The following is a 25,521-nucleotide window of genomic DNA, read 5'->3' as shown; positions in this document are numbered from 1 at the left end:
GATTTTTTTTTAATATAATTTATTTTCTGATAGGGCTAAAAAATGTAATTGTCTTCAATTTTCATATATGTTGCACCTTGAAAATCAGCATTTACCTGTCTCTCAATGGACTTGAAAAAAAAAAGTCTGTGAAAATACTTGGAAAAACATTTCCAAGCAAATGATTCGATACCTTGTTTTCATTCTTCCTAACCCTCTAACTCTCCCCAGCTCCCAGTTTATTGCAAGAAAAGATCAGGTCTGCGCAAATGTGGCCTCTCACTTGTAAAAACAAGGCAGTGTTGTGTTACAGATTAGTTTATAAATCCCCAGTGGCTTCACAGTTCAGTGCCTACAGCTGCTGCAGATGGGCCTGGGTTTTTGTCTCTTCGCGGTGCTGCAGCCGGCAGTTGAAGGAGAAAATGGAATGATCAGGTTATTAACATGGAGGCCGCGAGGAAGAGGCTGCACAATGAGAACAGCTGGTGTTGCTGTCTTGGCTGATGCAGCGGAGATAATCAAATCTTGCCCTTTTTTTTTGGGTAAAGGCAGAAGACACAGTGGAGAGTTAGACAAACAACGGCTTATGATATTATATGGGGTTTTTATGATGCATGTCAGGAACTTTCATTGGCTTACAAGTTATGATATAAAAATTTGTTGAGATTTGGGATTTAATTTTTTCAAAGTTATTTGTGTTTATTTCTGCACCTTTTTAGAAAAATTCTTACTCTTTTGCAAGAGGCGTGATGTGGGACAGTTCTTGTTTTTAAAATGAGCGATGTAGCTTGGAAGTGATGGGTTAGAAAGCTACTGGGTAAAATATTTTGACATGAGTCAGTGAGCGATGTTGACAGCATCCTCTGTATTATTTTCATATAATCCATCATTATTTGCATTACATTTTCTTTCTCGTGCAGTTTCAAGCGAGAGAACATCCGGATGCCAGAATTGGGAGACACATTTGCAGGTGTGACCCGGCCAACTGCCTACCTTCCTGCAGGTGTGGCTGTGGCGGGAAGGGGATCGTTAAGAGGGCCTAGAGCCCAAGGCATTCACAGATGGAGCAAATATACAACTTTTTCATTCTAGCTAAGGTGGTGGTTTTTATTTTGTGGAGTTACTGAAAATTCTAAGACTATTTCCTTTCTAGAGAGTTCAGTGCTGTTTACACTCAGACATTTTTTTTTTAAAGATATTATTTATTTATTTGACGGAGAGAGACAGCGAGAGCAGGAACACAAGCAGGGGGAGTGGGAGAGGGAGAAGCAGGCTTCCTGCCGAGCGGGGAGCCCGATGTGGGACTCGATCCCAGGACCCTGGAATCATGACCTGAGCCGAAGGTAGACTCTTAACGACTGAGCCACCCAGGCGCCCTACACTCAGACATGTTTTGTTCCTTAGAATTTACTATGTTGTAATACGTATTTGTTCATTTTCACTCTTCTCTTAGGATGGAAACTATCCAACTGGGTAATTTTTAAAAAATTGTAGCTGAGCAACATGAATTACTTTCTTTTCAGAGAATTAGATAACTGTCACCTTGCTTGAGTATCTTTTACAAAGGACCTGTAGATGCATTGAGAATATATTCAATAGGAAAGGTGATAAGGCGATTAACAAGCATGAAGACTCTTGGCTATTGATGTAACCACCTCTGTGGTCATTGGTTGGTTTTTCAAAGTTGTCAGCTGTTGCAGTATCTTCCTGGGTGGGTAGGAACAATTTTGACAGGAAAAATAAGCTACACTGGGATGGCATTACACTGCAGTCCAGCCATCCTCTGCTGCTCTGCACCCTACAGATTAACCCAGGTGACCTTCTCTCTCTCTTTCTCTCTCTCTCTCTAGGGCTGGTTGTGCGAACTGCTCCGCTGGAAGGAGAACCCCAGCCCAGAGAACCGCACCCTCTGGGAGAACCTCTGTACCATCCGTCGCTTCCTGAACCTTCCCCAGCATGAGAGGGATGTGATCTATGAGGAAGAGTCGAGACATCACCACAGTGAGCGCATGCAGCATGTGGTCCAGCTTCCCCCTGAGCCAGTGCAGGTCAGCGTCCCCTTCTTCCCCTAACCTGGGCAGGGCTATTGGTGCCAGCAACTGTCAGGGGTCAAAGGGGGACACCACACCACTTCCCATTGAAAGGTGTCTCATGCCGTGTCTCCAAGGACAGAGGCCCCTGTTCTCATGGTACAGTGTATATGTGTGTGTGTGTGTGCGTGTGTGCACACACACGCACATGCTCACACAAGGAGAAAAATGAGTGAGAAATCGAATCCAAAGGCGGCTGCTTTCCTGAGTGTGTTTTACTTGTGGGACTGTGAAGCCAGAGCACTTGTGGAGAATTAAATCTCCCAGTCAGAAAACACAGTTCATAGTTTCCACCATTTTCTAAAGAAAAAACTCTGAAGTAGCTAATAAATTAATCTAAAATCCCTCAAGGAAAGTTTGACTAGGCTGAGGAAAAGAGCTAGAGAATACCATTGAATTCAACTGAACTTTGAGAGAAATTATGATAGATTCTTAGAATTTTAAGATGAGTTTTTGCTGTTTTTGGTTTCCTCTCTTTTAGAAATCTGTGTTCATTTGCGTTGCATGTTTTGTTTGGTTAGTATTTGCTCTCATTGAGAGAAATAATATTTCTTTCTAAAAACAATTGAGTTTAGCTTCTGAGTCTTGCAGCAGTCTAAAATCAGTGACTTTCAGGAAGAAATATTAACTAGGCTAATACCCCAAATTTTGACCCCTTAGAGTTTGCCCATAAATTTTTCGATAGGTTTTGAGATTTGTCCTACTGTCCAATACCAGCAGTCCCAACTCCCACCAAAGAGGACCCTGCAGGGCTTCTGTCTGACCCTCCTTTTGTGTAGCAAGAAGGAAAGAGGAATGCATGCATGTGTGCATGTGGATGAAGAATGGAAGGAAGATGAGAATGAAGGAAGGGTGGGGTGCATTTCTTGATCAAGATATCAAAGGAGACAGTGGTGAAGGACTTGGCAAAATGTTCTACCCTGAGGTTTCCTTGTCTCCTTTCACCTCGATCTCATCCCACATGCCTGGGGGAGAAGCCAGAAGTCAACGGGTCCATTATATCACTTATCATCCAAATATTGACATCTCAGTCAGTGCCTTCATGCTGTCATTGGTCAGTTTCCAAAGTCACAGAGTGAATTGCCCAAATGATTAGACTCATGAATTCATAGAGCTAGAAGCAGTCTCTTAATATAGTCACAGTGAACTCAGAACAGGTGGGTGATAAGAGTATACAGCTAAGTGGTGGAGCCCCCTGTCCTGGGCCTGGACTCGTGGTAGGGTAACCCCTTCCCCGGAGGTGAGCCCCAGGGCTTACCCTTCATGACCCACCTTCCCCCTTCTGTCTCCTGTCCTTTCCTGGCTGGGGCCTCATCCAAACACCTACAGATAATTGGACAAACATGCTAAGAGCAGTGTTTTTCAGATTTTGAGATTTAGTAGAAATTAAAGAGGGAGCTAATACAGGTGTATCGACCTTTTCTTTTGGAGAATACATTGATTTGAAAAATTCAAGGGAAGCTCCAATTTATTATCCATATCATTTCATAAAACAAAATACTCTTTAATATCAACAAGTTAATGGAAAGGATAGCCTCAGACAAAAGATCTTACAAACTATATAAATTCAGTCACATGAGAAACTCACTGTCACCCTTATTTTTCTTGTTTTGATGTGAAATAGTCAAAATGTCTGTGTTGAAGCAACATAGGCCGAGAACTAGCTTCAGGGAACCACCAACTTTGTATGGACTTTTCATTTAGGGTCCATCTTAGTTAGTTCAGCCTAGCTGAAGTGAAAATAGAAAGGGAGTGAAAAACCGATTTATTGTAGACATTTAGTGCATCCAGTTTTTATCATAAGATGATGACAAAGTTGGAAATGTAGAGAAGTTTGAGATAAAATACTAAAACCATTATAATTAAGGACTTCCCTTCATTTAGATCATGGTTCCTATACATTTCTTTCTCCATTCTTCATCCAGAAGTTCTCATCTCTATGAGGTTCCTATGTTTAGGTAGCTAAGAGGATATTCAATATATAATATTCTAACTGACCAGTTTGAGTAAAGTAAATCATAGAAGCAGACCGCCAATTGATTTATGTGTTTTATTATCTTTTATGTTAGTATGTCAGAACTGGAGTGTGCCAACAATATTTAATGGCTAAGAAAGAGTCAGCCTATAATTTTCCTTTTTCAGTTTTAAGCACTTCGTGGCTATTAACATTAACTTCTGATATCACTAAGAGAATTCACTTATTTAATAAAAGGTTATTCCTATCACTCAGATCTTAGCCAAAGAGTTTACAAATAAGGTAATTTTTTCTACATTGACTTTGCCTTCGCCATTGACCTTGATCCCATAAGTACTGTGAAATTCTTCAATATGTTACTTTTTTTTTTTTTTTTTTACATTGCACCAGTTTCTCAGTGACACTGCTTTGAAATGCTGCATTTGTTTGTCAGCAAAATACAAAACTTTGGGTTAATTTTATAGTATAGTCATGATTATAAAAAGGGAAGAAAAATAAATGGAACTAGCTGGCAGAACTCTTGAGATTGGAGACTACCGTTGGCATAGCCTCTGTGACTTAGGGAGGACTGTATTTTAATAAAAGATCCCAAACTACTAAAAAATGTCTATAATTGTGCGAAAGTTAAGTCACTGGACTCAGAGTTAGGATTCATTTGTGCCCTTATATCAACGAAAATTTTAGGAAGATGCAATTATTTACATGTTGTAGGAATTTTATGTAGGGTCATACTAGTTTGGGGTTGTTACATTTTGTCTAGTTAGGCAGAAAATGCACCATTATCAAGTTGTTAAGTAGAGTTGAAATCGGTGATTATGAAGAGCTTCTGATATATGTAGCATTTTGAAAATCATGCAGAAGTCCGCTCCATTTGTGGTTATGGAAGGGTGCCATTTAAATTTCTTTAAGTAGTTAGGGTATACTATTCCTCAGTTTTTCTTATATGGTAAAGATATGAACCGTTGTGCATAACTACACACCAGATTAGTCTGTTGAATTAGGCCCCCACTGATGTACTAGATAAAGGAAGGAGCTTCACAGCACCCCTGCCCCATTCAGTGTTTTCTGTGATGTGAGAAGTCCCTTAGAATCTGAGCCTCTTTCCTTAAGGAAGAGAGGAAATTTTTCCTGCCATTTGTTTGCAAATAGTTTACATATTGATAGTGTTACATTGCCTGCAGTTGTGTTTCTTTTTTTTTTTTTTAAGATTTTATTTATTTATTTGACAGAGAGAGACAGCGAGAGAGGGGACACAAGCAGGGGGAGTGGGAGAGGGAGAAGCAGGCTTCCCGCAGAGCAGGGAGCCCGACGCGGGGCTCGATCCCAGGACCCTGGGATCATGACCTGAGCCGAAGGCAGACGCTTTAACCGACTGAGCCACCCAGGTGCCCCTGTGTTTCTTTTTCTTAAGCCACAAAGGGTTTTAAAAATTAAAGCCCACCCTTCAAAATTCGGAGATCTGACATCAAATCCCAATTTTGTGTAACAATGCAGAAAATCAGATCTGACCCACTCGTCCACATGGCTGGAACTGATACTCAGTATTTACCATGCTGCTGCAAGATCCTCATTGCCCACATCCTGTCCATTTCATTCATTTAGACCTTGTTGTGTCGTTCTGCCCCCCAAAGGCTGCCTTGCCCCATGAGTCCAGCTCTACACCCGAAGGTGCCTTTGCCCATGGTTCTGATTTCTTCATGGTCGCCATTATGTGCCATTTATTTTTATAATTCTCATATGTAACAGAATCTTTTACATGCTTACTGAGAGATGCATATTTGATGGACTGCCCCTTCAGAGATGAAGCTAGGTTATAGTTGAGACAAATTTTAGGCTTGGGGCCACTGCGAGGTGCTATCAGCCCTGACACTGTGGTCCGGGAAGAGTGAGGTGTTTCCTCCTTAGGAATCCAGACCTCTCCAGGTGAGGCCCAGCTGTCATATTGAGTTACCTGCTCTCTCCAGTTTTCTTTCCAGTATTCTAAGTCTGTTTAGAAACTCTCATCGAAATCCCTGCTGTGTAGGGGCGCCTGGCTGGCTCAGTCTGGAGCATATGACTCTTGATCTTAGGGTCATGAGTTCGAGCCCCACAGTGGATGTAGAGATTACTTAAAAAAAAAAAAAAAAAAAATCCCTGCTGTGTAGAAGGTGACTTTCCAGGCTCTGAACACACGTTATAAACTAGATCCGTCTTTACCATGGCCCTCAGTGGGGGGTAATAATTGCCTTAGGGAGTGAAAATGGATTCTTGGGGAGCATAAACGTCTCACTTTACAATGGTTTGTGGCCTTTCAAAAGGACACGGTACATGAAGAGATATTCAGTATCTCTGGTATTAAAATTTAATGAAGCAAGGGAGATGATTAGGGGGGGAAATGCCTAAAAAGTTTCCTTCAGAGGTTGATAATGAAAAAATAAATACTGACGTACATAATGTTTTTAGTCCTCGTATAGACAGCACAAAGAAGGCCAACACAGGTGAGATGACATGGGAAACTAAAACATTCCATGAAAAAGATGAAATCAATTCCACTTTTTCATGCCAGAAGGTCAGAGACAAAATTATTTCTCGTGATTATAGTGATTTTCCCCCCTAGTGGTTATTACGACCTGAGGCCCTATCGTGAATGGATATCCTCAACTTAAAATCAAAACTGGTTAACTCAGGGTATTCATTATTACCAACTCCATTTTACAGTTGGAAAGACTGGAGCAGAGACATTGAGCCTCGCTTGAAGCCAGAATCGCCTGCTGAATGAAAGCACAGGCATGTTTGGCGTCCAGTCTTTCCTCTGAACGCACTCCCCTTTTAATGCAGAGAGAAGAAAGGACATTGCTCATACTATGACTAGGTCACTGAGTGGGGTTGATTGGGGAGCATTTGCCAAATTGTTCCTGTCTGTGTCGTTTGTGCTTTATTGCTTTATTATATTTCCACCACAGTGTTTCCATGGCTTATTTTGTAAGTTCAGGAATTCTGAGCTTGCTGCTGTGTGGTTTCCTGACAAGTACTTGTTTTAAAATTCCATGCCGTACACTGAGTAAGAATGTGAGACCTGGTGGGTGACAGCTGACACCAGCATTGTACCTCTGCTCGTCTGGATCGCTGCCCACTCCAGGGAATTCTCAGCATGTTCGAAGCCAACAATTCCTTGTCACTGGTATCAACCAGTGGTTCTCAACCAGGGGTGACTTTGCCCTTCATGGGAAATTTGGCAGTGTCTGGAGACATTTTCAGTTATTATAACTTAGAGATGCTACTGGTATCTACTGGGTGGGGGCCGGGAATGCTACCATATAGGCTGCAGTGCACAGGACAGCCCCTAAAAAAAATGACCTGTCAGCAATGTTAATAATGCTGAAGTAGAGACACTCTGGAGTAGAAATACCATTAACTGCCTAGCAGCGTAAGATAAAAAAAGAAAAAAGAAATTATAAGTACGTATGAGACTGATTCTGTTTTTCCCATATAAAATTTGGGTATAATAATAACAATGAGGATGATGATGGTGTTGGTAATAGTTCTTCTTCCTTGGCAGCAGTTAGGCTTTTTGGGTACGAGGCTCTCAAAATGTGAGATTTTTATATGTCTTATCTTCTTTAAACCTTATGAAAAACCAAATAGGAGGGTGGTTTTTTATATACTCTCACATGTGAAAAACTGAAGCCTAGAGAAGTAACTTGCTCCAAGTGAGACCTTAGATCCACATCTGTGTATCTCTAGAGTCTGATTTTTATCTGTGTGATGGAAAGAACTGCCCACGTACAGCAGCTAGCATTCCCTGAACACTTCACTATTAGCCGTCTGGTGCTATACAAAGCTGTTTATGCACGTCATTTAATTTGTAATCATTCTACTGAATAGATTTAGTTTTGTGAGCTTTCTTCTTTACAGGATACTTAACGCAGTGAAACCTATAACTTACTGGTGTGATGTCAAAGAACTGATGTGACTGAACTTGCCACTTTTCATTAAGCTGTTTTTGAGATAGCTTTAAAATGTGACTCACTGCTAATGTTTAAGCATACTTGAAACCTATCTTTAAACTGTGCGAATATCAATCACACCTTTCTACTCCATCTATAGAGGCTATATCTTGCTTTCTGAATTTGCTTCCAAAAGAACAACTTCTAAGAAAATAAATAGGCTAATTAATCAGTTAGGGATGTTTGCAAATCTCTAACCAGGTTACTGGAATTTCTCCCCTCTTGGGCTCATTACAAGCTCCTATCCAAAGTGTGCTGTCTAAGGTCGCTCTAGAGTGTCGAAACCCTATTCTAGTCCTGAGGAGAGACGTAAATGAACACTTCATTTTTAATAACATATTGCAGCAGTTGGTTTATAAGTCCTCACTTGGGAAAACTTTGAGAGTCCCTGACCATCCATGAGGAGCCACACTAGCTTTTTTCATATTAACATTAGGTCATCCTGCATGTATTTATTCAACTTGAAGAACAGTCTTCATTTCTGATGTTATCGGTCAGCTTTTCACCATATTCAAAGTTTTCAGTTTGTCATTCAAGAATAAAGAGGTTTGGAGGTCATTTGCAACCTTTTTTTTTTTTTTTAATTCTAGAAGAAAGGACATTTCCATCTTGGGACTATTTCTTCCAAAATATAGTGAACAGGTTTTTTTCAATGATGATGTCAGAAAGTTGAAGGAGCTCATTAAGAGTAGCTAAACTAGTAGATTAGACATTAGCTACGGCTTTGTTCTTTTCTAGAGATTTAGGCAGGTTGCTTGCCTACATTTTAAAAGTTTCTTAAAGTTTTGGCAGTTTTCTTTTTTGTTTTGTCTCATTTTGTTTTGTTATTGCAAGGCAGGAATTCCAGCTTAACTACTAGAGCTATGTTAAGGGCAATGGAGAGAGATTGAACTTCCTGAAAATTCGGATGTGGGACTATGAAAACGGTTAGGTTTCTCTAAACCTGGAACTGGGAATTCAGCATTCATGGAGATTCATGGGTTCATCCTCTCCTTTGCTAACCTTGATGTAACATAGCTCTTCCCCCCGTCAGAATCCTTCTGTTAGCAAGCTTTTCTTCCCATCATCATCTAATTTATCATTTATATCTTTGTCTATCATATAACTTCTGTCTACTACTCGTAGTTTCTTTGGATTATAATCCTTCCCCCTCAAAACCTTGACTGGCCTATGACCTCTGCTCTACTTCACGACTTTTTTCTATGCCTTTATAAAATCCAGCTTCTTTTTCCCACTCTATATTTACTACTGCTTTAATAACAGGATAATTGACTGGTCCACCTTATCCTCATGAAGGCAAACCGTCTTGAAATTTAATTTCCAATCAGTCATGTGAATGCTTAATTTAGAAGGCACTGCATTTTAAAGGAAGAACTCCATTGGGGAGAATGTTAGAATAAACTCAAGAAGAATGGGAAGTAGAAAGTCAATACTGGCTATAGACCATCTGCAGGTAACTTGTGAATGCGCTGCCCTTGGGCCAGAAAGTTAGACCCTTTTAGTAGATCATGGCTCCTATAACCCTGCATTTATCAGGGTAGATGGTTGCAGGGATGATTAACAGGTCTCATATAAAATTCTCATATCAAGAGAGATTTATATGACTTTTTAAATGTGAAATGCTATAGACATGTAAGGAGTAGGAAACAAATGCCTAAGATTGATTTTAAGCTCTCTATATATCCAAAGCATTATGCCTTTTTATTTTACTGCAGTTTTTCTTACATTTATCATGTCCTTCCTTCCATGTGTTCAGGCACTGTGCTATAGATACTGATAGAAATTAAACTTAAAATTTTATAGTAATAGTAATGTGGGTCTGCCTATTTATTACTTTAAAGTGGGTTCAACAATTTACTAGGCTCACAATTTTAATAATTGGAGTTAGCTTATTGCTTCTCATTCCTCATAGGGTTGTCCTAGTGTTTTTGCCAAGCAGAGCTCTCCCTATGAGTGGCTGAACTTTAATAACACACCACCTTCCAAATTAAGCGTTCAGGGTTGGCCCTTGGTTGGAAGTGAACTGGGTTCCACTTCTTCCAGTCTTTTCCTGCCCTGTGGGAACATAGAGAACCTTGGTTTCTTCAGTAGCTTGCTCTTCTGTAATTGCTATGTTTCTTTAAATAACAGCCTAATTTTGATATTTTGCATTTTCAAGAGGCAGCACAGTCCCTTCAGCTCATGCTGTCGGTTACTGATACACTGCTCATTTCTTTTAGGTCCTAACACTGAATAGAAGGCACTTGGCCTAACACTGCTCCTTAGGTAAGGCGAAGAGAAGGGATTAGCTGTGTCATTTCCGTTGGTACAAATGCTCCTCATTGATACAAGTGTCTGCAATGCCCCGTGCTCAGAAACCACTAATATAAACTATCTTCCTTTGTGTCTGTCTGTTAAAGTTTTGAGGACAGGAGGATCCTCCTTGTACACATTGTCATAGTCTTTTTCCTTCTGCTGATACTAAGTGAAACCACGTATAAGACAAAACCTTTAGCACCTTGGCCTTTTGATGCTCCGATAGGAAAATAAGACTAAAGATAGTACTTTTGAACATGAAGCTTAGTTGTCTTAAAAATATTGCTGTGGAATTTGTTAGGGGATGTTCTTGCTACTCTACTGGCCAACTCAATGTAGCTATTTTTTCCTACCTCCTCTTTTCCTTCCTACCCCCCCTTTTTTTCTTTTCAATAATCTGAAATACTTTTTTTTTTTTTTTTTTAATCTGAAAGAACAGGGGGCAATGGCTAATTTTGTGAAGGGGCAAACTGTTTAAATATGAGCAGTGTGGAGCAAATTGAAAAAGGAGACAAAATAAATAGACTAAGATAGTGCCTTAGAATGCAACCCCCCCAAAATAAAAAACAACAATAAACTTAAGCTAATATTAAGGCATTTGTGGATATTGATGTGTCATTGTTCTAATCAAGGGCCTCGCTACACTTCCTCTGTGAGGAGGAAAATACATTCCTTTATACTTGTATAGATATCTAGTCAAGTCTGGCTTTTGGTAAAGATGATTAGAATTGATTGATAAAACTGTTTTCAGGCCTCAAGTTACAGACATGATTGAGAAGGCTGGCTATTTTTATTCTCATATTTTTACTTACTTATTTAACAATTATTTGTTTAGCTCCTTCAGCATGCCAGGTATTAATTCTAGGCAGCACATGTACAACAGTGAATGAAACATACAAAATTTCACACATATATCGAGCAGTTTTCTCCTTCACTCAGAGTTGTGTTTTTTAAAACAGATTTCATTTTCCCTCTGGCTACCTTACCTTAATCTAGCATTCAGACTATGATTTAGTGGAATCTAGAGGTTCTGTTTCTTTCTCTGATGCTTGGGTGCCATCTCTGATTTTTCAAGCTGTTTCCCACATACACTGGATAATATCTTTAAAACATGTTGAGCTTCCCAGGGATTTGATATTACCTTTAAAAAATGGCTTTTTGAAAGTATCAAAACAAACAGACTTTCTGAATCTATTGTCTAGAGCCTGGAGTGATGTACATAGTTCTAGAAAGAATTTGGGGTTGAATGGCATTTTAAAATGTGGTTTTGGTAAAAAACAAATGGATAATAAATATGTCCACTCCACCTTACTTTCTCCCTGACCACACAGACAGACACTCATTTTTTTTGCCCTGGTCATGTCCATTCTCTCCACCCGGGGTGACTTCTCCAAGTAGCAACCCTATTACTTGGCAGTGGGGTGTAGGCTAATTCATTGTTGTATTCAAACCGAGTCTTTCAGTGAAACCCACCTGGCTCACTGGGCATGTGTTGATAAAGCTGTGGTCCTTGGAGGGCGAGGTGTCTCTTAACAGTGAGCTATTGTGACAGAAAAACACATGCTGTTCTAGGACCATGGAAGCCTGCTTCACATTTTCTCCTTAAATTTTATCCGAGAGTATTTGTCATTCATACGTAATTGTTGGTGTGAAACGTATTCATCATTTTCACGGAGGAAACAGGTAGGAACATCTACAGAGAGGGATAAAATGGATAAAATTCTCATCATTTGACTGGTCAGAGCAAGGGTGCTAATTTCACATACTTTGATTTGGGCCTAGTCCCTCAAACAAGTTCGTAAATCTGGGAGATGGTTGCAGCTGAAACAGGGTATGTGGGTGGCTTGGAAAGCCCAGTCCCAGTTGCCTTCTTAAAGAGGTAAGAGGCTTCAGGCTGGGAAGCAGATGGAACTGACAAACTTGACCCACAGATACATACTGATGCAGCCATTTTTATAAGATTCTGAACTGCCTAGTTAAAAAATATTTTGATAGAAAGTAAAATATCCAAATGAAAGATCTCTTTTAACCTCCTTTTCTTCCTTTCTTAAACATAAGTGATACAAATTGTCATGTTGCTTCTTCAAGTCAATTGAAAGGATAGCTCTGCCAGGAGCTTCAAGAGTGTGGACAAAGAGGAGGGGGCATTGGGTCTTCAGAAGGCCTGGGGTGAATTCCAGGGCCACCACCGGACTTGGAGCTCTGGGGTCTTGCAGAGGCCACTTAAGTTTTCTGGAAACAGTGATAACCCCAAATCTTTAGGATTATTTGAGGTTTACATGAGAAAGTGATTGCACCTGAGAAATAATAAGGGTATCTGAGCTCTGTTAGTATAATTAATACTACTACGTGAAACAATTCTACTCTGAAGAGTTCAGAGTTGAACCAAGGGTAGTGTCAGCGTATAATTCTATAGCAAAACCTGAGAGTGTGCCTTGCCTCTATTGTGTGCGTGTTGTACAATTGTTTTGAGACAGATTGAGAAACTCCAAGCTGTGTGGTTTTATCTGATCTTTCTACATTTCCAAGTTCTTTTAAGAGTTATTATTCTAGAGGAGTGGCCGTGTTGGCCGCTACCCACTGGAGCCCAGGGTGGGAGGACGGCCTGTCGCGCCGTGTGGGATGCCGCCTTGGAAGGGCAGAGGCTGAAGCGTCCCATGCTCGCTGCGCGTCAAAAATGATTAAAACAACAACAAAAAGTCAGTATAAGTTACTTGAAAGTAAGTGAGGCCTTTTCTTCTCAGCGCTGAATAAAATCCCTTTAGGGCATAAAAAATGCCATTGGCTATTACAAAAGCAAATTGGTACTTTTTTTTTTTTTAAGCTTAAAAAAGCAAAAAGATCACTCACCTTCTGTATAATCTCTGGGAGTTCTACTGTCCTTCTTGCAACCTTCTTAAAAGATGTGTGAAGATGCCGTGCAGTGATGATGTTTGAGTTTCTGTGGTGTAGTGTTAAGTACGCATCTGACACATCAGCAGCTCTGTACTGGCCTCCAATGGACTCACACAGGGGGAAATAAATTTTCTCTGATCTTGAGTTGCTTAGAGGCCAGCAGGGATATGAATATAGACTTTGCAGAGCAGACTATGTAGTGATATGTTGAGCAAAGATGTGAAATTCACTGAGATCTTAGCACACTCTTTAATGGGTCCTCCATATTGCAAATGATAATGGGTGGTTTTCATGTAAGTGACTCAGTTCCTGGTATCACTACCTGCACTTCTACCTCTTTCCCTCATATGCAAGTAAACAAGAATGCAAGTGTAGATGAATAGTGTCGTTGTAGAAGGAATGTAGAATCAACTCTAATTTACCAAAAGCAAAACAAAAGACAAAAAGTAAAACACTTGAAATTTTGCTATTGATGGTGACAAATTACTTGAAGTGCAGGTCACAACAGATGCGTAAGTGTTGGCTCCGTGATCGAAAGCCACAGGGCTAAGGACTTGATAAAAAGTACAACCATTTGATTTTAATTTTGGAAAATTGTGATGTTTTGCTTACATAATGGTAGAAACAAACATAAATACTTTTCTTGAAAGGAAGGCCTTCTGGTTATACATTTTTTTTAAAGATTTTATTTATTTATTTATTTATTTATTTATTTATTTATTTATTTAATTTATTTATTTGGCAGAGAGAGAGCAGGAGAGCACAAGCAGTGGGAGCGGCAGAGAGAGAGGGAGAAACAGGCCCCCTGCTGAGCAGGGAGCCCCATGTGGGGCTCAATCCCAGGACCCTGGGATCATGACCTGAGCCGAAGGCAGTCGCTTAACCAACTGAGCCCCCCAGGCGCCCCTGATTATAATTTTTAAAAACACATTTAAAATAGATGGTTGGGATTTGATTAAATCCAAGTGTAGTATGACATAAAAGTAAAAAGTTCTCAAATACTTAAAATTTTACTGTATGTGTTTGTTACCCGCCCCCCACCAAGACTTTCTGGTCACTATTTCAGGAGCTAGAACATCTTGCAAAAAATAAACTACTACTTTATTTTTTTATTTTTTAAAATATTTCATTTATTTATTTGACAGAGAGAGACAGCGAGAGAGGGAACACAAGCAGAGGGAGTGGGAGAGGGAGAAGCAGGCTTCCCGCCGAGTAGGGAGCCCAGTGTGGGGCTCGGTCCCAGGACCCTGGGATCATGACACGAGCCGAAGGCAGACGCTTAACAACTGAGCCACCTAGGTACCCCTAAACTACTACTTTCTATCTCTATTTCTAAACAACCATTCAGATAAAATGAGAAAAAAGAAGATGTGGTAAAGGAAAGGGCCCCAAAAGTGACATAGACTTTAGTCACTAGGACTGAGCATGTGACTTTGGATGATGGGTTTTATCCCCTAATGTCCTTCTACTGTTTTGTAAACTGTTATAACATGGGTTAGATGATCTCAAAGACTCTTTCTGTCTGAAGCACTCATTCTGTGAGTTGGTTTATCTATTTCTGATTCCCGTTTTGAGTATTTTAATGAAAATGTAAAAAACAAACAAAAGCAAAACCACATTGCTTCTGGGAGGTTCACATGGATTTTGGAAAACAAATCAGCAACAAAAGAACAGATGATGCACACCTTATATCAGCTCAGAAAGATTCAGTTGATTTTCTTTTGATTCATAGTTATGACAATAGCAAGAGAAAGCCAGCCACTGAGTTTTAAACTATTGTAACCAAACCTACCTACTGTGGCTTCTCAGCTGTTTCTGTTTAGTGTGGAAATCTAATGTGGCTGAAAACTACCGCTGATTTTTATTAAGTTGAAGTCTGGAACTTCCCCTTGTAATGACAGAAAAGCACACTTTCAATTAAAGGAAAACTGCCAAAGTTCTGAAATTCATTTATTTTATTATTACTCAGTTTAACCCTAGAAATGGGAGATCAAGCAAACTGGATAGATTTGACAGTTCTAAGGTCATAAGTTCAATTTCCTCACAAGTTGTTTCTAGATCCAATTCACTGCAAGTCATATAACCCTTCACCTTTTGATATGGAGTCTTTTATCAAATTGTGTATCACATGAGGGTCATCCTAATCACTCTGGGGTGAGGAAAATGACAGGTAAGTCAGGCCAGGCAAAGGAGTTCCAGTGAGCAAGTCTGGGAGGCAGAGGCGGGTGGGTATCACTTTCTATAGCAGACTCAGGGTGCGCTGGAGTAAACTTAAACTGGCTAGCAGGCACTAATTGTTAAATTTTCAGGAATTTTGAGAGGCAGTTGTTATACCCTTAGTAGAATGAAACTGGCCATGGTGGGATTATTCACACTACGAATGATCCAATTGGGGCAAATGATCCAATTGGGGTTTTTTTCTCTAGAGAGCCAGTTGCTACACATTTATCAGGCACAACACAGAAAAGACTCCAGTTTAACTTTTTTTTTTTTTAAAGCCCTGTGGATATCCATATATTTATTTTTTCATAAAGACATGCCAAAAACCATTGTGTGAAAGAAAGGTGTTTCCAGAACTGAATGGCTTTTGGTAGTATACAGCTCACTTAATCACCCAGATAGAGAAAATCGTTTATTTAAGCAGTCATTGTTTCTACTCTTTCCCCTTCATACTCTCCTTTAGTTTAAATTTATGTTTTTGTATTCAAGGAAGTTTGTATTTCTTTGTGTATATAATATTCAGGGCTAACTAGAGTATCTGGTTAGACTCATTTTGCAGAATCAGAACCATGTAGAATGATAAGTTCCTAGTCTGATTTCGTAGTGCTGAACACCTAACAGGTCTGAGGTAGAAAAAAGGACAATTTACTTTAACACAGTTACTTTCTAAGATCTGATAAACTGAATCCTTTATTTCACAATGAGAAGTCACTTGTTTTTTGAAAGGTACCCTTTTATCTTAGGGTGCTAAAATCTATGATGTGAATTCCTAAAGAAATATGTTGGCTATGGAAAGATCTTCTTATTTCTGTTGTAATCTAAATGAACAGAATATACTATAAAGTGAGCACATACTATGTAAGTACAATATGTAAATGCAGATGATATTTTAAATACAGTTTTCCTCATTCCAGTTTTTGGACAGTTCATGTCAGCAGTATACTCAAAAGTGTGGTAATGGAAGAGTAGAAAGGGATTATGGTGACAAATGTCAACCATTTCTATGTAAGGCATGATTTAAGGATATCCTTCTGAGAGAAATCCTCATTTGAGTTTGTGCGTGGGACACGAAAGCCTCCCAAAAAGGTAGAGCTAAAATAGTTAAATGGGTGTGTTGGACGTTAATGCAATCACTTACTTAGTAATGAAACGAGAGAAGCAAATTGATGAATTCTTTGACTTGTAAAACATAATCTGGATCAGATGTACCGGTATGTTCTATCAGTTGATGATTCTTTGATATATCTACATATTAGAACCACTGATGTACCAGGGGAGAAGAAGTTCTCTTGTCATTTTATTTGCAATTGCTTTTGCGCTCCTAGAACAAGACAGAGACGGCATGCTGTGCTCGGGTGATCTCTGCATACTTGTGTGTATGAAGCAGGGTTGTACAGGACACTGTGAACATGTACGAGCATCTGTGCTCTGTGTTGCCGTTACTCACATATAGAATGTGTATGGAATCAGTCCCTATTTTGTGTCATATTCATCTGCATTTGCAACATTTCAAAGACTAGTCTGAAACATCTTGGCACAGATGGGAAAAGCAGAGTTTCTTTATAAGCTCCAGAACTACAAAGACACAGATCTAACATATGATATTAATAAATAGCTTGAATTGGGGGGCGGGGATTAAAAATTAGATTATTTATTTGGAAAGTTGAAAGTCTTCATTTGTGATCATTACTCTGCTCTTGAAAGGAAATAGGTGCTGGGTTTTTTGTTTTTTTGTTTTTTTCTCCCATCCTCACGTTTCCCTTCTCCCCCTTCCTCATGTTTTGAATTAAAATCTAAAGACGGACCAAAAGAGTTGTATATAACTGCAAGAAGGATGTGGTAAATCATGGCAGTGGTTTGTGATCTCACAGACATGTTGGTGTCAGGAACTAAAGACCAAAGGCGAATCCTCAGCTTCCAATGGATTTACTTGAAATCCCTCACCCTTGTAGCATATCATGGATAATAGCATATCATGGATAATTACATTTTTACAAACGGTAGAGAAAATCATTTTGACACACACATAGTATTTTCCAGCCAGACCAGCTTTCCAATCTTGTACAGCTTTCATGCATTAAGGCTCATATTTTCTTTGTTTAGTTTTAAAATATTATCATTAATAATAGGTTTGTTCTGTGGTCAGCCTCTGAATAGAAGACACTGAAGAAGACCCCTTTTTCTCTATTGCCCCAAGTCAAACATTTGATACCTTTTCCTTTGTAGAAGTTTGTGCTACTCATGTTTTTCATTAAGAAAGTTATGGCAACCAAATTTTCATGGAGATTTTTAGGAGCTTTGGTCATTTTTCAGCTTATAGCTATGTGTAATAGAATGAATTATGTTTAGTGGCAAATCACTGAAAAGAAAAAAAAAACAGAAAAAAGTCATAGAAGAAATACTGTCATCGATTTCTTTGGCACTGTTATGCAGTGGAGTGAATTCTGACTGGATAAACCTGGAAAAGGTCGTCCGCATTAGCCGTTCAGCTGCATCAAAATTCCAGAGAAGGGAAAAAATTGGGGGACAATATTTTCTTAACCCTTTCCGATCAAATGTGGTATTTAATTTTGAAAATGAAATTAATTCCCCCGAGGCCTTTGAAACTTTAATAATACACAATAAATAAAATCATATCTAATAACTCAATGGTTTCATTTGGCACCATCATCATCTCCTAGATGTACTGCAACTGCGGAAACATAAATACTTGCAGGCCTCGAGCGCCCAGTTTCTATTTGCTAAATAAACTTGGCTTGCTTTAAATTCCTCTGTGTGCAGTCATTAATACAATCCACTTTGACAGCATTTAATTAAAGTGCTTTTCTCTATTAAATTCATTAAAACTCCCCCCCCCCCCACGTATAACTGCTTTCCAGATGCTGAGTGGCAGGGACCTATGAGCCTCACTTTAAATAACTTCTCATTTCTCTTTGTAAAGTGTTTATTACATTCAATTTAGAAACTGTTAAATATGGCTTAGAAAGAAAGTCAGATTCTAGGACATGTTTGCCATCCCTTTAGCAATTCTTTGAAAACAAATGTTAGTTTAACTCATCTGAATAAGCATTTATTATCTGAATATTTTTCTTATAGTCTGTCAACACTCCTAGGCATTTAAGCTGGGAGGTAATAAAGATATGATTTTTCTATCAGGGTTGGGGAATTTGCATTAATTCTAAGCAGGGTACTTGGCTTGAATATCTTTGCCTGCAGATTCAGGGGGAGTGAGCGTAACACTCCAGTATTAATAGATTATTGACAGTTTAATGTCTTGGCACCTACTTAGCCCATGCAGTATAATAACCAAGGAGCTGTCTGATATGAAAGCAGTCAATAGCATTTTCAATCAAAACCTTTCAGTTAATTGCTGGTTGACCTTAGAGATTTCCTTTAGGCAATGCCGTCTGTAGTTGAGACCAAAAGGACCATATTGATTTGTAGAGTTTATTCAGAGATGATTATTTAATACCCATTGCTCCAGTATATGCGGTAAATTTTGCCTTTTCTGTGTCTACCAAATGAATTGTCTTTTTGGCTGTGCTTTTCACAAATATACCCTTTACCAGCTCCACTTTGAAAATACCTCATTAAATCTGTTCTCTTCTCAGAAATAGAAAGTTGGGAATCTTGAGGGAACACATGATCAAGTGTTTTAATACGATAATAGAATTTTCATACAATTTTTTGTTCAGTCTGGCATTGCAGTTCCAGCAGAGAGCCTGACAAAGCTAACAACGATACTTTTGGTAAGGGTGGTCACGTAATACCTTATACACACACACACTACACCTGACAACACAAACATTCTCTAAAGCCTCGTGCTTGTTGGTCTCCATAAGTGTCAGTGTGCTGGCTTATATTTAGCATCTAGAGTTTCTGTACTTCCATGATTTATTTAGTTTTAGTTGAATATTTTTAAAAACAAATTTTAACAAAATCCAAATGAGCTACTTCCATGATTTATTTAGTTTTAGCTGAATATTTTTAAGAACAAATCTTAACAAAATCTAAATGAGCTACCAAGGCAGGTAGGAAACAGCAAAGGCAGTTCCTGGCCCTAACTTTAAACCATTTTGCCTTACTTTGGATTGTGTGGTGTTAGAACTACAGAGATTGAATCAAAGTGGGGACAAAAATACAGATTTTGAATTAACTTTGTTACTTTTCTTTTTTTGTGGGTTCTTCACACGTGGGTTGATGTCATTCATTATACTCCAAAGATAATCATTTTTGGTGTTTAATATTTGTTTTAGAAAAGACCTATAGTGCTTTCCATAGCATTTTGTAGATAGGCAACAGTCTTTCACATTTCACTCGGTTGGGAGCCATTTTGTCTCAGGCTTTTCTTAGGATACAGATGATCCGTTTTAAAGCAAATATATCTAGTTTTTGTATATTCTTTTTTAAAGGTTCCCTTTCTTTGTCTTATATGGATTCTGTCATTGTTATTTGCTGTTGTGCTTATTTTGTCTCCAGCAACTTTTTTTTTTTTTTGTCATAGAAACTGCTGTAGGCCTTTTGAGCTCTGTTGAGAGTAGAAATATTTCTACAGACTGGGGAGGGAGAGAGTGAAGCAAACTGATGAATGTATCAGTTTTTATCCCTGAGAACAGTAACCCCCTTAAGGTGTATCTCTGAACGCCGGCCGATTTGGGGGGATTAACTGCATGAGCCCCTGTGCAGTATCATTAGCCATGCAAAGTGTGTATGTGAATTTAACACGTTACTACAAACTGTTGTATTTCAAATCTTGCCAGTAATAAGTGTATTTTGTAATAAGCACCTATGTGAACTCACCACTTCTCCCCTTAGAGCTATTAGATGTGTTCTAAATTTTAAGAAGACTCTTGGTTTGTAGCATATGGCTACTACCAATACAGAAGAATTCTGGAAATTTTAGGATAAACTGCTCACTTGAAACATAGTACCTGAACCCTGTGCTGTGTGGAGATGAATCTACCCCTAAGGAGCACACAGATTCACGGAGAAACAGGTATGAGGACAGGTGACTGCAGTAACAGTATGTAAGTACAGAGACAGAAAAGCGTAAAAGTGGGACACGTTTGCCCATAACCTGGTGAGCAGGAGGACCCAGAAGGCTTCCAGGAAGTAGTGCTGCTGAGGTCCCTTACAGAATTCCTCATTAGAGGAGCTTTCTGGGTAAAGGAGACAGCAAAAGTGAGCGCGCAGAGGTCAGAGGGACAAAACAGCATGGGGGGGTGGCTCCGGCTTTAGAGCACTGCCCAGAAAGCAGGGGTTGAAGAGCAAGGACAGGAACAGGGACGAAAGCTACCGTCGGGTCTCAGGGCCTTCTTGGGCACGCGAGAGACCTTGACCCATCTTAAGGCCACTGAAGGCCTTTGGCAAGATGCTCTGTTGGCCATGGCAGGAGACCTGTTGGGAGGAAGTTGTAGTAATTCAAACAAGACAGATTATCAAGGACAGAATAACAGTAATGGGGTACATAGGGAGAAGGGAAAAATTAATCCAAGGACTGTTTAAAAGCAGTAATCAGCAGCACATGGGATTGACTAGATGTGGAGTTTTAGATGAGGGGGAAGAGTCAGCAAGAACTCTCAGATCGTGGCTGGGGCAAGTTGGGTTGAGGAGGTCTCAGGGCACGAGCTGAGAGCATTAATGATTAATTCCCTGTTAATGTCATTTGTAAGTATGTTTTGTACTGAGTTTTCAGCTATTAAAGTAAGCCCCCCCCCCCGGCAAATTCATATTTGAAAATATAATGACTTGACAGTTCTAGTGTCTAAAGACCTACACAGGGTAAGCAAATAGACTTGAAAGGCCAAGGCGATGTGGCACAGAGACAAAACTGGACTTGCTTTGTGAATCTGGGTAGGTAAGGATGTTGCGTGACTGGCCTCCTGGAAATAGAATGGTTCATCCACAGCTTGGAGACTGGAATCTTTCTTGTGGGAAAAGGAATTGCCGATCTAGTTATTTCACCCCTGGGAACTAGGAACTGAGATTTTTCTTCCCAGTGACCATCCTTGGTGCTCTGAGAGCAGCTTTATTTTTTTGAGGAAACCACTGTCTGAATAAGAGTGCCTGGCCCTGTCTGCTTTCCATCTCTCACCCCGTGTACTTACCACAGAGCTCAGAAGCAAAGGTTTCCCCCTACCTGGTTTCAGTTAGGAAGATCATTCATGTGGAGGATGTAAAACCAGGGTCCGCGTAATGAATTACAAGTGGTTTAGAATTTAAAAGGGTACTTTAGAATTAACCTTTGGGGAGTTTTACCTCACATCATTTAATTTTTCCATATCATTTTTCTCTTGAAAGAAAATAATACCAAAGAAATCCAGTCTCTGATGAAATTAAATGAAGTTGAAAACTAACGGTTGTGTTCGATAAGCTCTCACTTGACACCTTTTCATTGGTAAACCACAGGAATCTTCCCTAGAGATCCGTGGCCTTTACCTCACAGTCTGAGGAGAAAACCCCTCTTTGATCATTTGACTTTGTTTACCCAGTTTGGACTTTAGGGTATAACCATAATATGTCAGTGGTGTGGTAATGCTAGATATTTTGTCTTTTACCAGAATGGTTGATTATAATGCACTGCTTAAGATTTGCTTTCTATAAAAGGAATATTTGTACTTTTATGTGTTTGATTCACACAGTACAGTTTTCTCAAGTCCTGTTATTAAGTGGTTACATCCAGAAAGCGAAAAATATGCTGAGGTAGTATTTTATTGGCGAACATCTAATATTTTCACTAACCATAACTGTCAGATTGTTCTGACTTCTGAGTGCCCCAACTGTAAAAATTATACAGAAAATGTGGCCTATCATCGGATTCTGAAGAGCCCATGTGAGGCCTCAAGCACATGGATTACCTTCTCTCTTCTTTCTCCCCCCAAGTAAAGAATGTAATCTGTACACTCTTTCTCCATAAGTAATTTAAGCCCTCTTCTTTAAGGAACTTGGAAAACAGCATAACTGCAGTGTCACTAGTTGTGTTAACACATAAATGCCATCAGAACTATGGGGATTTTTTTTATCTTGGCTGAACTTTATCAGGAAGAGTATCTCTTTTTTATACCAGCAAATTTTGACAAGCTTGGGTATATGCTTTTAAAAATGGTACACAAAGACAGAAAAAGGAAAAATCCCTTTAGAACCCACTCAAAATTAACATTTAGGAGAGGAACTTCTCCATAATATATTCTAATTTATCCCAACTTCTTTGTCTTCACTTTCATCTCTACACTTGAAACATTGAATAGTATCCTCTGCCATTCTTAGTGTCATTTTTATATTTTAATGAGATGTTCATTCACACGAACATGAATTTGTGTTAAAACTTACATTTAAACAGAACGTATTTTTGTATTTTTCTCCATTTGCCAGCTAAACAGCAGTAAGCCTGTTAGTTACATGTTAGTCTCACAGGTGTGTGATTTGGGGGTCAGAGCTCAATCTCACATATTCATTTCCTCCTCTGACAAATAAATGCAGTGGCAGCCATTGGCATCATGAGATTCGAATGTTGTTGTTTCTAAGAAACAAGAAGTCCAAAAGATAGGAAGCGCTTGATGATATCCTACTTATAGGATTTAAATAATTATAGAAATTATAATTCTTATAGGACTACCAGGTCACATTAGATCACCTGTGTGTAAAGCGGGGAGAGTAAGGGTTTATTTCACTGCTTTGGAAATGGCTTGAATTCACTCTTGAGCTTTACCTTAGGAATCATTATGAGTCTTCACTGATGCAGTCCTTGGCTGGCTACATGATGTCTGTTCTTGCAAAATGTATCTGTTCTTTACCTCCATTTAACATGTTTTCACTTAAAAGGAATCAAAACTCTGCTCTGGTTAAACCTATTGGACAATATTTATTTACCTGAAGTAGTTGCTGTATTCTTTTCTTTTAAGCTTACCTTGAATTTCTGTTAAAAACTCAAGTTTCAAATCTCACTGGGTCATGTATTACTGGCATTTGATGAAGTTATTTTCATTTGGGCCACATTTTACTTCACCTGAGACTGACTTAGTTAACTGGATTAACTGTTTCAGAATTCTAATGGATTGTTCTTCTTTTGAACCCTTTGCAGGTCTCTCTTGGCCTTTTGCCATTGATGAGGTATTATGAACCTCCAGGTTGGTTCTTTAATACCACCATGAATTCCTGGTATTCAAGTCATCCTAACCTTTTACCCTTTTCATTTAGTTACCCTGGTGTCTTTAAGGTGACTTGAGAGCTTTTCTTTCATTCATGCTAGTGCAAAGCCACCTTTTCTTGATTATACCCATGAGACAAATCATGTGTTCATTTAAAAATCAGAATTCCGGAGGTAACTGCCAGATCTGGTCATGTCCATCTTACTCTTATCTCATTCTAATTCAGATATAAGGTCTCTCAAGACACTTTGATAATACCCATACCTTGAATCTAGTCTTCAAAAGATAGACCTTCTCTGTGAATTTTTTGGCTAGGGTTTGTGATTTGAGAAGACATTGTTGAAAGGCAGTGGAGGTATATGGGAACGGGGAGGAAACGAAAGCTCATGGGGGTCAGGCAAATGATATTGGGGTGGGTGGGCTGGGAGGTGGTTTCTCCCAGCAGAAGGACACATGGTCGTGGCCTGGACCATCCTGAAGAGTTTGTTCTTCCTGGATTCTCTCATGGATTATGTCTGTCACATTTGTGGAACGGTTTTGGTCATGTTAGGCCCTTGATGGTCAAATAAATTAATTTAACAGATGATGCTGATGGAGGGAAAGGTCTGATTGCCATTAGGTTCAATATATGTACGTGTTTTACCTTTCTTAGATTCTGACAGGAGAGATGATTGTTTTTCATGTGGCATGGTATCTGTTTGAATGAGATATAGTCATCTTGACATCTTGAGCCTGCTTAATTTACTGTCTGTCAGCTCATCTCCTTATATTGAAAAAGCAGCTCACCCAGCCACCTCTGCAGTATTTGCAGATTCTGGGCACTCCCAATAGTCGGATTAATGACTGCAACATTCTTTTTTTTTTGCCCTCCAAACCATACCAAAGTTGTTGGTATAGTTGTTCTCAATTTATTACCAAAGAGGAAATGATATAAGCCAAAGGCTGTTTTAAGAACTATGCTTCCTTCATCCCCTAAGTTTATTTTAACAGATTATTGTGTCACAGTGTTTTTATGCTTTTATCTTTGACCAAAGTGTTTATTTTGAGAAACAATTATTAAACTGCATTAAAAACATACACGATGTTCCAATACCATCTTGGTTACAATATTAAAGGAAACTCAGACTAAGGCTGGATGAAATTGAACACATATTTCCATGTCAGACTTCCTGCCATTTTGCTTGTTTGTATTGATTTCTCCTAACATGCTCTTCTTTTATTGAGCACCACTTTTTTTTTTATTTTTTCTTATTCTCTCTCTCTCTCTCTTTTTTTTTTTTCCTTTCTTTTAAATCACCTTCGTAGAGCTATATGTGCTAAGAGCAATTGTAAAAGGAGACCAACTTATATTAAACCTGCCTGGAGTCAAAATGTAATCTAACACCTGTAGTCTGCAATTTGTCATCACTTCATGGATACTTGTTTTTTTTTTTGTTTTGTTTTCTTTTCTTTCTTCTTCTTCTTTTTTTTTTAATAACAGATTTCCTGAGTTTTGACCTTAGGATACTGTATAATCCAAGAAAAGCAACAAAACTAAGCCATGGTTTTTAGTAAGTCTTATAGTAGTGTTAGGATGTGAAATTACGACCGTTTAAGAGTCAACTCAAGTAACATCATCTGAAGTTAGAACTAGTGCTGAGTTGTATATCTAAGAGAATGTTTTGCCTGCGAAAATGTTTTTGAGGGATAAATTCGAGAGACAAATCATAACGCACGTGTAATTTCTCTTACACCCATTCTCTAAGACCTTCCTAGGTGACTTGGCAGAAATAAAGATGTTTTTAACTGAAGGGGACATTCTGCATTTTATATTGGAATGTTTTGTTTTCATTAGGAGAAAAACAGGGTTATCTGTTGTGGTTCATGTAGTAGAGTTTTCAAATTTTTTGGTCTCACTATCCCCTTCCACTCTTACTACTGAGGACTCCAGTGAT

The 25,521-nt window shown here is 39.0% G+C and overlaps 1 protein-coding gene across 10 annotated transcripts in view; it reads left to right on the top strand.

Annotated features, from left to right (window-relative positions):
• The window catches only part of SATB2 (SATB homeobox 2), a 252,372-nt gene that overhangs the window by 212,463 nt on the left and 14,388 nt on the right, over positions 1–25,521 (top strand). For all 10 annotated transcript variants that reach the window (XM_027591193.2, XM_027591190.1, XM_027591187.1 and 7 more), the window contains one exon: positions 1,830–2,027. In XM_027591193.2, the coding sequence (XP_027446994.1) occupies positions 1,830–2,027 (198 nt within the window). The remainder of the gene's footprint in view (positions 1–1,829; positions 2,028–25,521) is intronic.

This window comes from Zalophus californianus, chromosome 3 (genome assembly GCF_009762305.2).
Source record: "Zalophus californianus isolate mZalCal1 chromosome 3, mZalCal1.pri.v2, whole genome shotgun sequence".
In the NCBI taxonomy this organism is placed as follows: Eukaryota; Metazoa; Chordata; class Mammalia; order Carnivora; family Otariidae; genus Zalophus; species Zalophus californianus.
Note: the sequence above shows the minus strand (reverse complement) of the source record. Positions and strands in the feature narration are given on the sequence as shown.